This window comes from Misgurnus anguillicaudatus, chromosome 17, assembly GCF_027580225.2.
Source record: "Misgurnus anguillicaudatus chromosome 17, ASM2758022v2, whole genome shotgun sequence".
Lineage (NCBI taxonomy): Eukaryota > Metazoa > Chordata > Actinopteri > Cypriniformes > Cobitidae > Misgurnus > Misgurnus anguillicaudatus.
The window spans coordinates 26,386,705-26,401,407 of NC_073353.2; the positions used below are offsets into that span (position 1 = coordinate 26,386,705).

Below are 14,703 nucleotides of genomic sequence, written 5' to 3' on the forward strand. Positions count from 1 at the left end.
TCTTTTCAAACATTCAGCTTTATTAAATAAAAAATACAGTAATTAAAGACTACATTGTACAAAACATTGATGAATGATCATTGCGGCACATTCATAGAGAATGTACCTTTTGTTAACAAAATCTAATCTCTTGCTGAACAGCAGTTTTGTTTTGAAAACAACTTTATGTACCACCACTCATAATAAGATCTGTAGAATGAATTCACATGGGTTGTGCTGTAAAAAGTCTATTGTCTGGCATGCTTTGAAGGGCTGTTTGAAAACTGCTGTGCAACAAGTTCACCATCCCCTCAACCTTCCTAATAAACTAATAGTCTTGACCAAAAGATCCTCATCCCCTAATCAGACCCATGAACACATGACAACATTAGCACACATTTCAAGCTGATTTCCAAATATTCTATTCACTGACCTGTTCTTTATTACAAAATAACAAAGAGATGTGTAATCCCAAAATGAGTTTTATTTTTATATGAAATAATGAACAGTGTACAAAAGAAGAACTGATCAAAAAGAAGGAATTTTTTAGATCCAACTAGTCAAAGTATCTGCTTTCTTGCAGACTTCAACCTGAATGTCTGGCTTTATAAGCCCCTTCAGATGGTCTTTCAGAACCAGCTTTATGCACAATGATAAATGCTTTCAAACAATACAACAGCATGAAGCAGTTTTCAATATGCACATTCCCATTTGAATGGTTGGATGGAAACAATAAGCACAATGCTAAATATCCAAGCAAATAGACATATTCAGGAGCCTGTCTTTGAAACAATAGAGTCATGTCTTCGGTCATGAGCAGAGAGATGAGATCAGATGGGACGGACAGTGGTGGAAGATGGGGGAATAGTAAGGTCCATATCTTTGCTCCGTGTCAAGACCAGCACTCTGTATCGGCAGGTTTATCCGAGTTGAAAGAAAGGGGCGAATCATGTCCCCTGCCCACAACCCTTCTCTCTAAAGTCAGTGAAGTGTGGTTTAGAATCCTCCCATGCCTCCCATACCACCCATACCACCCATGCCTCCCATTCCTCCACCTGGCATGTCCTTCTCCTCCTTGGGGATCTCGGTGACGACGGCTTCAGCAGTGGACAGCAGAGACGCAACACCTGCAGCATCAAGTAATGCTGTCCTCACAACCTGCAGAGAGAGACATTATGACTGACTTCATCATACTCAAAAATACTTTTCAAACATGAATTATTGAAAACAAAAACACACCTTTGTGGGGTCAATAATTCCTTTTTCAACCATGTTGACATATTCTCCATTCATAGCATCATATCCAATTTCTGGAGCACTCTGTAAAATCTTCTCCACCACCAGAGATCCTTCAACTCCTGCATTCTTAGCAATGGTCATTGCAGGAATACGCAAAGATCTGCGAATAATGTCAATACCTTGAAAAGTAGAAAAATAATATCAGATTAGGGAAAGCATCTTATTACAGCCAAAAATGTGCTGTCTGTCATATAAAAATCAGGATTATATCTGCATTGCAGCCTCTACCTATTTTCTGATCCTCATTTACAGGCTTGATGGTATCCAGGGCTGGGATGCAGCGCAACAGGGCACAGCCTCCTCCAGGCACAATTCCCTCCTCCACAGCAGCTCGCGTGGCGTTCAGCGCATCAGTGACACGGTCTTTCTTCTCGTTTACTTCAACGTCACTTGTTCCTCCAACCTAATAAAGACATCATGATAAAGCTGTATATTTACACCAGATCCACTAAAATGTGGTATTGTCCCATTCACATTGTCCCTCTCATCTGTCCACCACTTCATACCTTAATTACAGCCACTCCATCAGAGAGTTTTGCCAGCCGCTCGTTGAGTTTCTCCTTCTCGTAGTCGCTGTTTGTGCTCTCCAGCTGTTCGGCAATCTCATTTGCACGTTTCTCAACGGCTGCTGGATCACCACGGCCTTTGAGGAGCATCGTGTCATCCTTGGTCACGATGACCTCGCCAACCTTGCCAAAGTCATGTGCCTGGATATCCTCAAGGGCCAGACCCACAGCATCATCACCAAACACCTAATAAGAAAAACAGAAATCATCTCTTGGCATTATTCAAATCTCAACAAACACATCACTATACAAAAAAGCACAATGATAGACGTCATAATTCATTACAACACAGCACATGCAAAAAACACCATAACTAGATTTTAATTAAAACTGCAGATGTAATCAAATATCATTCAAATAAGTTTAAAACATACTGTGCCTCCAGTGGCCACTGCCATATCCTGCAGCTGGTTCTTCCGGTTGTCCCCAAATCCTGGAGCCTTGACTGCAACAACTTGCAGTCCAACCTTTAACCTGTGAATGAGGTTTAACACTGAACTTTAACTGGTACTTCTAAAGCAAAGTTGTGAAGTCAGAATTGCCATGGCTTCTACTAAACACCATAGTTACAACAATATAACTTTGGCAACTTGCTACTAACTACCAACGGTCATAAAAGAAACAACACGATCCTAAATGAATTCCTCTTAAAAGATCTTATACAATACTATAATAGTTATGATGAACCTACATTTGGCTCAATGATACATTTTGTAATAGATAATCAGTCATGAGCCCGATTCATAGTTGGGTGATTCTCGAAAATTAGACTTATGAGGTGTCATGAAACATTTCGATAAAAAAAGTAAATGCTATCAAAATAAGAACCATACATACAGTTACAAACATCTTCATGTACAATTTTTCACATGATTTCAAATGACATAATACAAACCAATTTTTTTGTTTTTTCCACATTTAAGAGGAAAATTTCATTACCGCAACGTGTCCATGACTGGATTTGGATTCTTTGACATGGAAATATTTATAATTTAAAAAAAAGCATCAGCGCATGTTATATTATAAACAATTACAGTAAAGAAACATGTGGTATTTGGTGATCATTGGTAAATGTAGACACAATAATAAGGAATATAAATGTGTCCAAGAAAAATTCTCTCATCCTCCACAACAATTTTGAATCATTGTTTAAGCCCTCAATGAACTAACATTTTGTTGGAGGGGACATAATTGAGTGTAACACTCAAGATGGCTACCAGGTAAGTAGTTCTTATTTTTTCTCTCCAGATAAAAGTTACAATTCTGTTTGTCATAGTACCTAGACAACTTTTTAGTTCTCATTACCAAAACACGAGTTTGTAAATGCATATATTTAATGTAATATCATGTTGCCGTAATGATAATTTTTGATAATGATAAATCTAAACAATTTAAGTAATTCTATAGGAAATATATTTTTAAATCCTCTAAAAATAGTGGTTATAGTAAGTTCAGACCTTAATATTATATGTGAAAAAAATTGGCTTCAAGGGCTTTTTAAAAATTCTGATGCTGGACACCTTCTAAATCTGGATTTCGTGAGAATCACAGTTATCTTTTTATGGGATTCTTGTCAAATTGTAGCAATGATGCAATGCTGATGTTTAATACAAACCTGTTGAGGACCAGAGTACTGAGTGCTTCTCCATCCACATCTTCAGCAACAATGACCAGAGGCTTGCGGTGCTGGTTGGCAAGTTCCAGTGCTGGCACGATGCTCTGTACACTGGAGATCTTCTTCTCGCTCAGAAGCAGATAAGCATCCTGGAACTCACATTTTTGACCTACATAAAATGAAGAAAGCAGGTGGTTATGCCAGTCTACAGATAGATAACAACACATGGCCCTCTATTAATAAAAACTTACCTTTAGCAGTGTTGATGAAGTAAGGAGAAATGTATCCACGGTCAAACTTCATTCCCTCAATGATCTCAAGCTCATCGTGTAGAGTTTTACCATCCTTTAAACAAGAATGAGTGTTAAACCATCAAATCATACAATCTCTACTAATAATTCCTTCTGGAGAAGCCTACCTTTACAGTAATAACACCTTTACGTCCAACTTTCTTCATGGCATTGGAGATGATCTCACCAACTTCAGTGTCTCCATTGGCAGAAATAGTGGCCACCTATACCAAAAGCAATGTTGATGAGAACAAAAATGTCAGAAAGATATGCTTTTTTGTTGTTTTTATAGCACTGGTGCATTTTTTGGTAAGCCAACCCACTCACCTGGGCGATTTCCTCTGGTGTTGTGACTGGCTTTGAGGTTTTTTTAAGTTCATTGATGACAGTCTCCACTGCAGTCATAACTCCTCTACGGATCTCCACAGGGTTGGCGCCTTTGCTGATGGTGTCAAATCCCTCCTTGGCAATAGCCCGAGCCAGCACTGTGGCGGTTGTGGTGCCGTCTCCAGCCTCCTCATTAGTGTTGTTGGCTACGTCTTGTACAAGCCTGGCCCCGATGTTCTTATACCTATCCTTTAGATCAATACTTTTGGCCACCGTGACGCCATCTTTGGTGACCTTGGGGCTTCCCCAGCTCTGCTCAATGATGACGGTGCGACCCTGACAAAGAGAAACAAAATGTAGTTGACTAGTTCTGCAGTCCATTGGATAGCACTTCATTATCCTAGCTGCAAACAAGTTAAAAACACCAACTACTCAAACTAACATACCTTTGGTCCCATTGTGACTGCCACAGCATCAGCCAACAGGTCAACGCCCTGGAGCATGAGGGCCCGGGCATCGGCTCCAAACTTGACATCCTTTGCGTACGCCCGGGTCAAATGTGGGGCCAGCGCCCTGCACACTGGCCTCATTTGTTTCATCACAGTGGGTAAACGCAGCATTTCTACAAGATGGAGAATTAAATAAATTGATAAATTATAGAATATAACACCTAAACTGATAGCATTCTAGTTTAAGTTCTGGTCGAGGTCTTGTGTCAAGGTCACATGAGAAAAATTTAGGATGACAGACAATTAGCCTTTGTCCCTACTGGTCCTTGAGTGCACTGCACTGAGACATTTATTAATCTGTCTTTCTCATACTTGCTGGCCAAATATTAAAAGGCTTTTGTTAAGTCACTAAAGTTATGTTCTGGATACCATGAGGAGATCTTTATTTCGTCATTCATATGAACATTCATATGGTCTTTGTTGTGTGGCTTTTTATTTTTGGGTAAATATTGTAGTATTGTGGATGCCTGAGGTAAAATGCACTCACAGATGAAAAGATAAACTTTTATCTGTATATCTCTCTGCAACGGAAAACAAGTCAACCACTAAAAAAAATATAAAGTAATAAATTACGATGGAAAGTAACATTTAAGTGTAATGCGTTAACGTCAATGAGAGCCCTCAACGAGCTTCTCCTCTACCCCACGTGTGTTCAGGGCGTCACAAGGTCAAAATCACTCGCGTCATGGCAGGGACGGAAATGATCCCTTTCATCTCCATGAGTTCACGTTACAAAGTTCCCTGGGTATCCCTTTAGTTGTAAAAAAAACTAATCAATGTGGCCCTTACAGAAATTAAATATAGTCATGGTCTATTTAGGCCTCGAGATCAAATCATTTGCAAGAGTTAGCATGCCATGCTATAGCGAGCTATAATCATCACTAAATTTATAGAATTTTCTTGAATTGGAATTGACTTTAAAAAAGTAAAATGTATCACAGCAGGACAACAGTAATGCATTATTATATTATAACAGTAATGTATTATAATTAGTGCAAAAGCTATGCAAACATACATTTGTTTTTTCCATTGTAGTTATTAAACATATCAGAATCAATGCTATTTCTATGTGACAGAAACAAATGGCAACCATTTAGACACTAAACATGCATATTGTCGTTTAAAGCACCAGCTGACTGTTCTGACAAAACGACATCACATGATGTTACGTATAATGTGCATCAACCCTTGGGCTGTTCAATTTGAATCATAATAATATTACCAGGTCAGTAAAGAGCGTTATGCACTCGATTATGCTTGTAGTCTTGTATAAATTAGAGTAAGGCTGTAAGCAACTTACTGTAAAGTGTTCTGGAGGTGAATGAAGGGATGAGTGTGTCCGTCTGTACAGCAGACTGAATGATATAAGCACGAGAGCCGCTTTAGAGCTGCCGCAGTTACATTCACCGCACATGTGTTCTTCATCCGGGTAACCACCCCCTTGCCCCGACATCTGAATAACAGAATAATTTCACCAAAAGCTTGCGTTTTGTGAACATTCTCTTACATTTATGCGAAGTGTTAGGCTTTATTGTCCTTTATTATTTCACATAATTGAAATTGATGGCAGACACTTTTCAATTATATAAAAATGTTCTATTTAATTGATGTTATGCTCGTTCCGGGGCGTCAAGTTCGAGAATTTTCGCAGATTCTATTGGAGAAAAAAGCGAGGTCATAAGTCAAGATTGTGCAAGAACACATTTTGTTGCGATAGATATTTTTTACTAATAATTTACACATCGTGTTTCTTACAAGTTACACTCTTGAAAAAAAAATTAAAATATAAAAATGAAATTCCGTAACATTTAATCTATAGAGGAATATTCTAGATTTCATGACGGGGTCTGTAAGGCTTGTAATATGGCGCATGCGCAGTGGGTTTCTAGTCCTTTCTTCACGTGGGTCACATTAGTGAAGTGGTACAGTTTGATTGTCTTGTGCTGCTCTGCTGGACGTGCATTTCATAAAGATCATTTAAAATGGTAAGACATCTATAATAATTAGTTCATTAAGATTTTTAAGCTATACAAATGAGTCGTTTATCTTATTAAGTTATCTCGCTAAGACGCTACAATTTTAACACTCCATCAATTGTTACATAAAGGTAATGGTTAGTAATGTAGTAATGCTTCGCGTTATTAGCGTTATTACAAAGCAATGATGGCACTTTTTACTTAATACGTTGAAACTGTCAGCAGAATCATGTTTAAAATGGGAGAAAAATGTGATCGCAATTGCACCATTTTTATAGACGAATTTTGTGTAACGTACATTATCAAAATTGACTGATAGTTAACGTAAGTCTAAATCTTAGAACAGTCTAATTGTAGAAAAATTGAACATTTTATTTTTGGGTTAAGCTTGCTTGCATATGTACTATGGCAGCCTAAGGAGGATGTCCACGTGCATGAAGAATTAGCATTTATTTTGTCCGGTATTTAAACTATGCACGTTAAAGATATGGCAACTTTAACCCAATTTTAATTTTTGTGAGGTTGTCATATGATTTTGAAAGGCTTCGAGGCGTTTGATCATTTCAACCAATAGTGTTTCAGCAAGATATGATCACTTCCGGGTCATTTTGAATGAAGTTGAGTAACGTTACACGTGTGTGTGTGTGTGTGTACTATACAGTAACTGTGATTTCTGTCTTTAGTAAAGATAATGAGCCAAAGAAAGTTTTCTTTAGCAGGTTTGGACGTTTATTTGTGTTTTCAATCGGTCCTTTCTGACAAAAGAAAAAAAGAAAAATTTATTGTCTATCACACTTGCTGAAAGCTATTTTGTGACACAAGTTGTTGATGCTGTCTGCTGTCTTGGCATTGAGTTGAAATGCCCAAAAAATGTATTCTAGAATTTTCAGAAACGTTCCTGACAGTTCAGCCTTGAGGTTTATCGTGATATCTGTCCTTTGTCCTTCAAAGGGGGATTGTAAACATTTACAAAACCTCTCAACTTCTCTCCTCCCCCACATAAATGCTTAACATCTCCTATCCCATCTGCCCTTTCTCATACATGACCTTCTCTCAAGGTCACACGCATTAACCTACTGTCAAGACAAGCAGCTGCTCTTGTCTTTGAAAATACTTCTCAAGTAAAGAAAATTGCTGAATTTCATTAAGTGCATTTATTCCCCATAGACTGACCGTTTAGCACAAGCTGCATAGGAATGGGACAACTCATGTATGTCTGTAATGCTCCTCTGCTTGAGCATTTAATTTGAACGCTAAATCTTTACATCACATCTGCTATGTCTTTGCTTCACAGCAGGCCTTCCGGAAATTTCTTCCCATGTTCGACCGGGTGTTGGTTGAACGGCTAGCCTCAGAGACTGTGACAAAAGGAGGCATCATGATTCCAGAAAAAGCGCAGGCCAAAGTCCAGCAAGCAACAGTAGTAGCAGTGGGTCCAGGATCCACCAATAAGGTAACTTATTTATTTTTAGATTATATAAAAAAAAACTATATTATATAATAAAGCATTTCTCTTTGCATTGTGTGTGAGATATAAACTGTATGTAAAATTTTATTTTCTTTTTAGGATGGGAAAGTAACCCCTGTCTGTGTCAAAGTTGGTGATAAAGTTTTGCTGCCAGAGTATGGAGGAACTAAAATTGTTCTTGAAGATAAGGTTAGAACTTTTGTGATGAGCTTCAAATAATTGATCTTGTCCAATAGAAAGTTACTGAGTTGACTTTTTTTTTGGAGTTCTCACTGTCTTATAATAATCATAAAATGTAATTTGTATTATAATAACATGATTTCACAATGGCGATTTTTATGATGCATGTTATTTTCTCTTGTAGGATTATTTCCTGTTCCGAGATGGAGATATTCTTGGCAAATATACAGACTGAAGTGCTTGATGTTCAGCCACGTGTTTCATTCTGGATTTAAGAGAGAATGGTTATCCAGTTTTTGTTTTCTTTTTTTATGCCATTTGATTGTAAATAAGTATGATCATGTTTTGTTATAATAAAGTGATCTTGATGTTTAGCCTTGTTTCTTCTTTATAGCATATAATGTAGGAATTATGGATTTAGACTTAAAAACTGGGTATTAGGAAACACAATGGGCCTCATTTATAAAACACTAGTGTTATGAAGATTTTAATACAGTAATTTATGTAGGAATTATTTTAAATTATTTGAACGAAAATAATTTTTAAATAAATAAAGTTTCCTGACTGTCATAGTCCTTGTTATGTTTGTTAAAGTTTTTATCTGTTATCAACATTTTATAAAGAATGTATCAAGTGACATAAAAACATCTTATTTTCTAGGTTTTATTAATTGATAAATAAATGATAGTGATGTAGATAAGCATTTAGATGAATTTTCTTTTTTCAGTCACAAATTTTTGGACGTTAGATGATTTTGTTCTGGTTTTAAAATGTTACTTATATTTATTACCTCAATTATAAATCAAAAGAAAATCCATCTGAGGTATGTTTTCTTAAAACCTTACAATTAATTTATATTCCAATGGTCTTCTAAAAATCTTATTAACCTAGAAGTAGTGCATAATAAATATTAATTATTTAAAATAGTGATGCACCGATGTATCGGCCGCCGATATTTATCGGCCGATTTTTGATGAATTTGAACTCATCGGCATATCGGCAATAGCACGAAAAAGGCAGAGACCGATTGTTTATTAATTAACTGCATAAAGAAATCCATTGTAAAAAAAATGAGTTAATATTGTTAATAAAATAAATGCTGAATAGCAAAAACCACCTTTGAAGGTTGTTATGCTGTCTTATATTTGTTTTAGCTTCATTTGTGCCTCTCTTATTATGTTGGTCAGTTGAATGTTAATTAGATCCAATCCATGTTTAGTAAAAATAATTTGATGCAGAAATAAACTAGCTAATAGACCAACTGTATAGTATTGTATACAAGTGTTTAATATCGGTATCGGACGGAAGTTGTCTGTTTAAATCGGTATCGGCCCAAAAATATCCTATCGGTGCATCCCTAATTTAAAGACTAATATTTCTTATATTTTTCATCCTAAATATTTTAAAATCAGAATATACCAAAAATATAATAGAGGTGAATTTCGGAAACTAGTTATTGGGAAAGGGTCTATCATGTAAAAGGAATGAAAGAAAACTTAAATGTTGAAAAAACATGAAGTATTGTCTTTTTCAATGAGATGATCAAAAACTTCATAGAGTGCCTTTCCACCGGGGTGAAAAAGTGGTACACTTCCATGGTGAACTTAAAGTGCTTTATTTTTGCACACTATTTTTGTACTTTATATACTAAAAATTCATCTTTAGTACTTCTTAAGATGTTCTTAAGATCAAGTTTACTTTACTGTGCTATTTTGAGACACCATAAATATGAACAAAAATGAATAAAAAAAATGTATTTAGGTACCACTTGTAGTAAACTTGAAACCATCTTTGTACTGAGTTCAAGTTTAATACAAGTGTTAATAAATAAATTTTTAATACAGAGATAGTATTTTAAAAGTGCATTTTAGTTCATATTCACGGTGTCTCAAAATAGCACAGTGAAGTACACTTAGATAATCCTAAGAACATTTTAAGAAGTACTAAAGATGAATTTTTAGTATATTAAAATTAGTGTGTGAAAATAAAGCACTTTAAGTACACTATGAAAGTGTACTACTTTTTCACCTGGGCACTTGTAGTTTCTGCAGGTCACATAACGATTTCAGACTTTAAAATAAATGTAATTTGGTTTGATACAATGTTTAATGTTAGGGGTGATTCAAGTGTCCAAATCATATTGGGCTCTGTGCTTCTTGTGTAGTGCATCTTCTTGTCCGCTAGGGGCGCGCTGTCAATCAAACGCTAAATCTGTCGAGATGGTCATGGCGGAGGGCACAGCTGTTCTGAGGAGGAATAGACCAGGCACGAAGGCGAAGGTAAACCCAATTTCCTATATACATTTAGCTATTTCAAATCTTATTTCCATTCATAAGATATATTTTAATGTAATAACTAAATTGAAAACTGTCTGTTGTCCTGGGATCGGAAGCCACGGCTAGCCAAGTTAGCAGTTAGCCAAGAAAAACTAACACGGCTAGAAAGGCTTTTGTCTCTAAAATACAACTAAGTTAGTTTGTCACGAGACATTTACTCTTTTGTTTAAAAGTACACGTTTATAGAGTTAAAAAGGAGTTGGTAGCTGTCTAAAACGGCAGGTTTTCGTGTTATAACATTAGCTATTTGGGTAACAGCAGTCAACTAGCAGCCGTGTAAAGTACCCGGATCATATTCGCTACCGAAGCTCAAAACCACCAATAACACATTAGGTAGTAGAAATTATGTAGATTCATATTAAACATTCTGTATTATATTGATAGTTAAAATAGACATTTGTGTTATCAGTACTTACACATCATGATTTTAACTGTGGTTACTAATCAATAACTACTATAGTACATTTTCATGAGAAGGGAATGTCCAAAAAGTGTTATTACAAATGTGATTTATGTCTTGTGTATTACAAGTGTAAACAACAATTGTTGTCTTTCTAGTAGTAGTATTTCTCTCAACTAACTGGTTTTGTTTCATCCATTAGGATTTCTGTAACTGGCCTGATGAGTCTTTTGAAGAGATGGACAGCACTCTGGCTGTTCAACAGGTGAGAGTTATACCTGGAAATTAAAAACACAACAGGTTTTTTACGTTTACACATATGCATTCGACAGATGCTTTCATCCAAGGCGACTTACAAGTTGTGTAATTTTATCAGCATGTGTTTTATCTGAATTTGAACCCAGACTCGTTTACGCTTGCAACACAATGATCTACCACTAAGCTATAAAGTGGAAGCTTGCTTGTTTACCCAAAAATGAGAAATGTGGCCATTTGATTAGCATTTTCAAGCAGTTTTTCCAGTTATTAAAATCAGACAGAGACCAGGGGCTATAAGAGCTCTAAAATAGAGACATAAAGTCTTCAGAAGTCACACATTTTTGTGTTTGTAAGAAACTGACGTAAAATTGCCATTTGCTAAGCACGTTTCCTTTCATTAGAACTCCCAAATCCTTTTTTGCTTGCACATATTCAGACTTGTCACATCATGCTTTGGTAGACTTCATGTCATGTGTCTTTTGTGACTTTTGCTTAAATATTTAAAAACTGGTTGTGACTTTTTATTGTGTTTATCAACCGTCATTGTTTTTACTTTAAAGTATATCCAGCAGAACATTCGCTCAGATTGTTCAAACATAGAGAAAATTATGGAGCCTCCAGAGGGACAGGATGAGGGGGTCTGGAAATATGAACATCTCAGGTAGATTTGTATTCCTTGTTTTGTGAAAACAGGCTGTCAGATGCTTGTGAATCTCAGACATGTGCTTGGTTTTAGCTATAGGGGAGAGCGGGGCACAAAACGCTTTTTGGTTTTGGCTCAATCATTCAAAAAATATTTGAGAGTGATTCATTATATTTTTACACAAGCAACACACACATCTCAACAAAAATTAACATTTGAAGTTTGTTTCTAGTACTTACCATTCTTGGACAATTACATCAAACGTGACAGAAGTGCAAACGTTACAACGTTACCCATAGGTGGGGTTCATTGTAAAAGGCAGGGGGTTAGTTGTAACACTTGCTAAAATGTAAGTTTGCAGGCAAATATTTCAATAGTATTTTGTCTATATACTTGAAGTGGATATTGTTTATATATCTGTCTATGATAGACATGTATCCACACTGTATTCATTCATCCAGCCCTTTTCTTACAATAGTACTTCAGTTATAAATTGATACAAATGTCTAAATATGTGACAAAAGCAGCACAATTATGACAAAACATTTTTTATGTGACCCAGTCTGTAATAATCATACTACAGTTTAAAAATCAAATTCTGAGATAATGAGCATCAACGTCTGAGTTTAGCCATTCATTTCATTATGATTTCAATCTTTGACGTGATCTTATTCAATCAATATTAAAGATATTAACAAAAATAAATTTGACACACGATTTTTGATAAGACAGGCACATTTATTTTGTTGGCAGCCAGCAATCATTCGTATGTAGCCTATTTAAAACAACGGCAAGAATTACGCTAACGTTAGCTGTTTTCATATCGTAAACTTAAGTGCTGAGGGGTTAGTTGTAACACAGCATTACAATTAACCCCGCTGGGTGAAAATATTTTCATACTCACCAAAAAAGTTGCTATGAGCTGCATACAGTACATATTTCAAAACTATGCTATGTTTTAGTCAACAAGACACTGATTAATATGACATGGCATTGGATTTGGTATCGTACACACCCAACTTAGAAACCGAAAAAAAACATGTTGAAAAAATTGACTTACATGCCACCAAAACACTCGTTCATCAATAACTCTCTGGAAAAATATTATACATTTCTAATAATTTGCGGGAGATCGCCTTTTGGCAGTGTGAAAAAAATACCAGAAAATCAAAACGCTCAACCTTGTGCAACAATGTAAACAGTCCGTATTACAACTAACCCAGTGTTAGTTTTTGCCCTGTGCACCCCTAATATATAAACTCAGTGTCTGTTTTTTGATTATAGACAGTTCTGCTTGGAGCTCAATGGCTTGGCCGTTAAACTGCAGGTAATTGGATGAAGCCAACATTATGTTGTAGCACTGCTGTTAATATAAATGTAATAAACATGTCCGATAACAGATCATATAAAATACTCTTGTCATAAAATCATATAGAAGTCGTCTTTGCACTATAGAATGAGTGTCATCCAGAAACATGTACCCAGATGACTGCCACTGAGCAGTGGATCTTTTTGTGTGCTGCTCATAAGACTCCCAAAGAGGTTAGTGGTTAGTTCCCAAACAGCTGTCACAAACCAGTTTTAGAGCTGCCTTATGACCAAATACTTGTTTCTTGTCGATTTCAGTGCCCTGCCATCGACTACACAAGGCACACCCTTGACGGAGCTGCATGTCTCCTCAACAGCAACAAGTATTTTCCAAGCCGGTAAGCTTTCTATGTAAAAAATATTAGGTTTCAGAGTTATGTCGACTGGTATAGTCACCACCTTTTTACTGCTTTCTGTGTAGTGTCAGCATTAAGGAATCATCCGTGGCCAAACTGGGCTCTGTTTGCCGTCGCATCTATAGGATCTTTTCTCATGCTTACTTTCACCATCGCCAGATATTTGACAAGTATGAGGTAAGCACAACATATATAAACATATTTCATGAACTGCAACTGAATATTGGCTCCATGTCAAAAAGAACTGTTTCAGCCTATGTGTGTGTGTGTGTGTGTGTGTGTGTGTGCGCGTGCACTTTGATTGGCTTAACTTTGTTCAAAGTCTCGGTTGATTTTCCAGTGCATTTGAAGTTGTAATTTTACTATGCAAAGAGTTCAAAGGTTCAAAATCAGTTAATATTTTATCTTTACAAAGCAGCTGCCTAGGTAGGTAGATATCACTTAGTAAGCTTGGTAATGAGTTATGTTCACATCTGTATTTCCTGTAATAGTCAGTAGGAGGCATCTGTGGACTGATTCTTTAACAGTCTTGAGTGAATAAGCGACTATCATTTCTTTCCCACAGAATGAGACGTTCTTGTGTCACCGCTTCACTCGGTTTGTGATGAAGTATAACCTCATGTCTAAGGACAACCTCATTGTGCCCATCCTAGAAGAGGAAGTCCAGAGTGCCACCGCAGGAGAGAGTGACGCCTAAGCTGATCTTGTGCATTTAAGCCTGTAATATCCAGACTACGATGGCTTTGGTCATTTGACACATTTGTTACTTTCCACTCACTAATGCTATATAAAAACTTCGTCTTTTAGCTGTAACAATCGAAATGTAACATCAGCAGCTCCTTGTACATAGCTCACTCCTCTACGATCCCCAGTGTAAATCCTGCTTTACTAGTAAGAAGACTTTTTCCTTTCCCTCTTGACTTTAAAGGAGTCTGGTGATATTCACCCTGTCTCTTCCCTGGTTGTTAAGTTATTACATGGGTGGAGGGCTCTCATATGGCCCACTTTGTCTTTTTTTTTAAATAAATTAAAATGTATGGTATTTTCATTATGTCAATTGTTAATAAAAGACTTGTACCTAACACACTCTTTTTGTCGTGTGATATCCGTAAAGAGAAAAGGCAAGCAGACAC

The 14,703-nt window shown here is 36.4% G+C and overlaps 2 protein-coding genes across 4 annotated transcripts; one reads left to right on the forward strand and one right to left on the reverse strand.

Annotated features, from left to right (window-relative positions):
- Positions 1–6,044, reverse strand: hspd1 (heat shock 60 protein 1). The gene is made up of 11 exons (XM_055214771.2): positions 5,886–6,044; positions 4,523–4,698; positions 4,077–4,412; positions 3,878–3,973; positions 3,711–3,804; positions 3,460–3,628; positions 2,219–2,318; positions 1,785–2,030; positions 1,507–1,681; positions 1,219–1,397; positions 1–1,137 (listed from the first exon to the last, which is right to left on the reverse strand). Exons 2-11 carry the CDS (start codon positions 4,694–4,696, stop codon positions 976–978), a joined length of 1,731 nt encoding a protein of 576 aa, XP_055070746.2. The 5' UTR covers positions 4,697–4,698; positions 5,886–6,044; the 3' UTR covers positions 1–975.
- Positions 6,045–6,412: 368 nt separating this feature from the next.
- Positions 6,413–14,656, forward strand: LOC129451543 (MOB-like protein phocein). 3 transcript variants are annotated; one of them, XM_055214775.2, is made up of 9 exons: positions 6,413–6,570; positions 7,856–8,014; positions 11,148–11,210; positions 11,764–11,864; positions 13,131–13,173; positions 13,302–13,388; positions 13,473–13,552; positions 13,636–13,747; positions 14,136–14,656. In XM_055214775.2, the coding sequence occupies exons 1-9, from the start codon at positions 6,568–6,570 to the stop codon at positions 14,265–14,267; spliced, it is 780 nt and encodes a 259-aa protein (XP_055070750.1). In that variant the 5' UTR covers positions 6,413–6,567; the 3' UTR covers positions 14,268–14,656. The 3 variants fall into 3 exon arrangements, with proteins under 3 accessions (XP_055070750.1, XP_055070749.1, XP_055070748.1); XM_055214773.2 differs by lacking the exons at positions 6,413–6,570; positions 7,856–8,014 and adding an exon at positions 10,341–10,488; XM_055214774.2 differs by lacking the exons at positions 11,148–11,210; positions 11,764–11,864; positions 13,131–13,173; ... (2 more) ...; positions 13,636–13,747; positions 14,136–14,656 and adding exons at positions 8,129–8,218; positions 8,394–8,583.
- Positions 14,657–14,703: the final 47 nt, after the last annotated feature.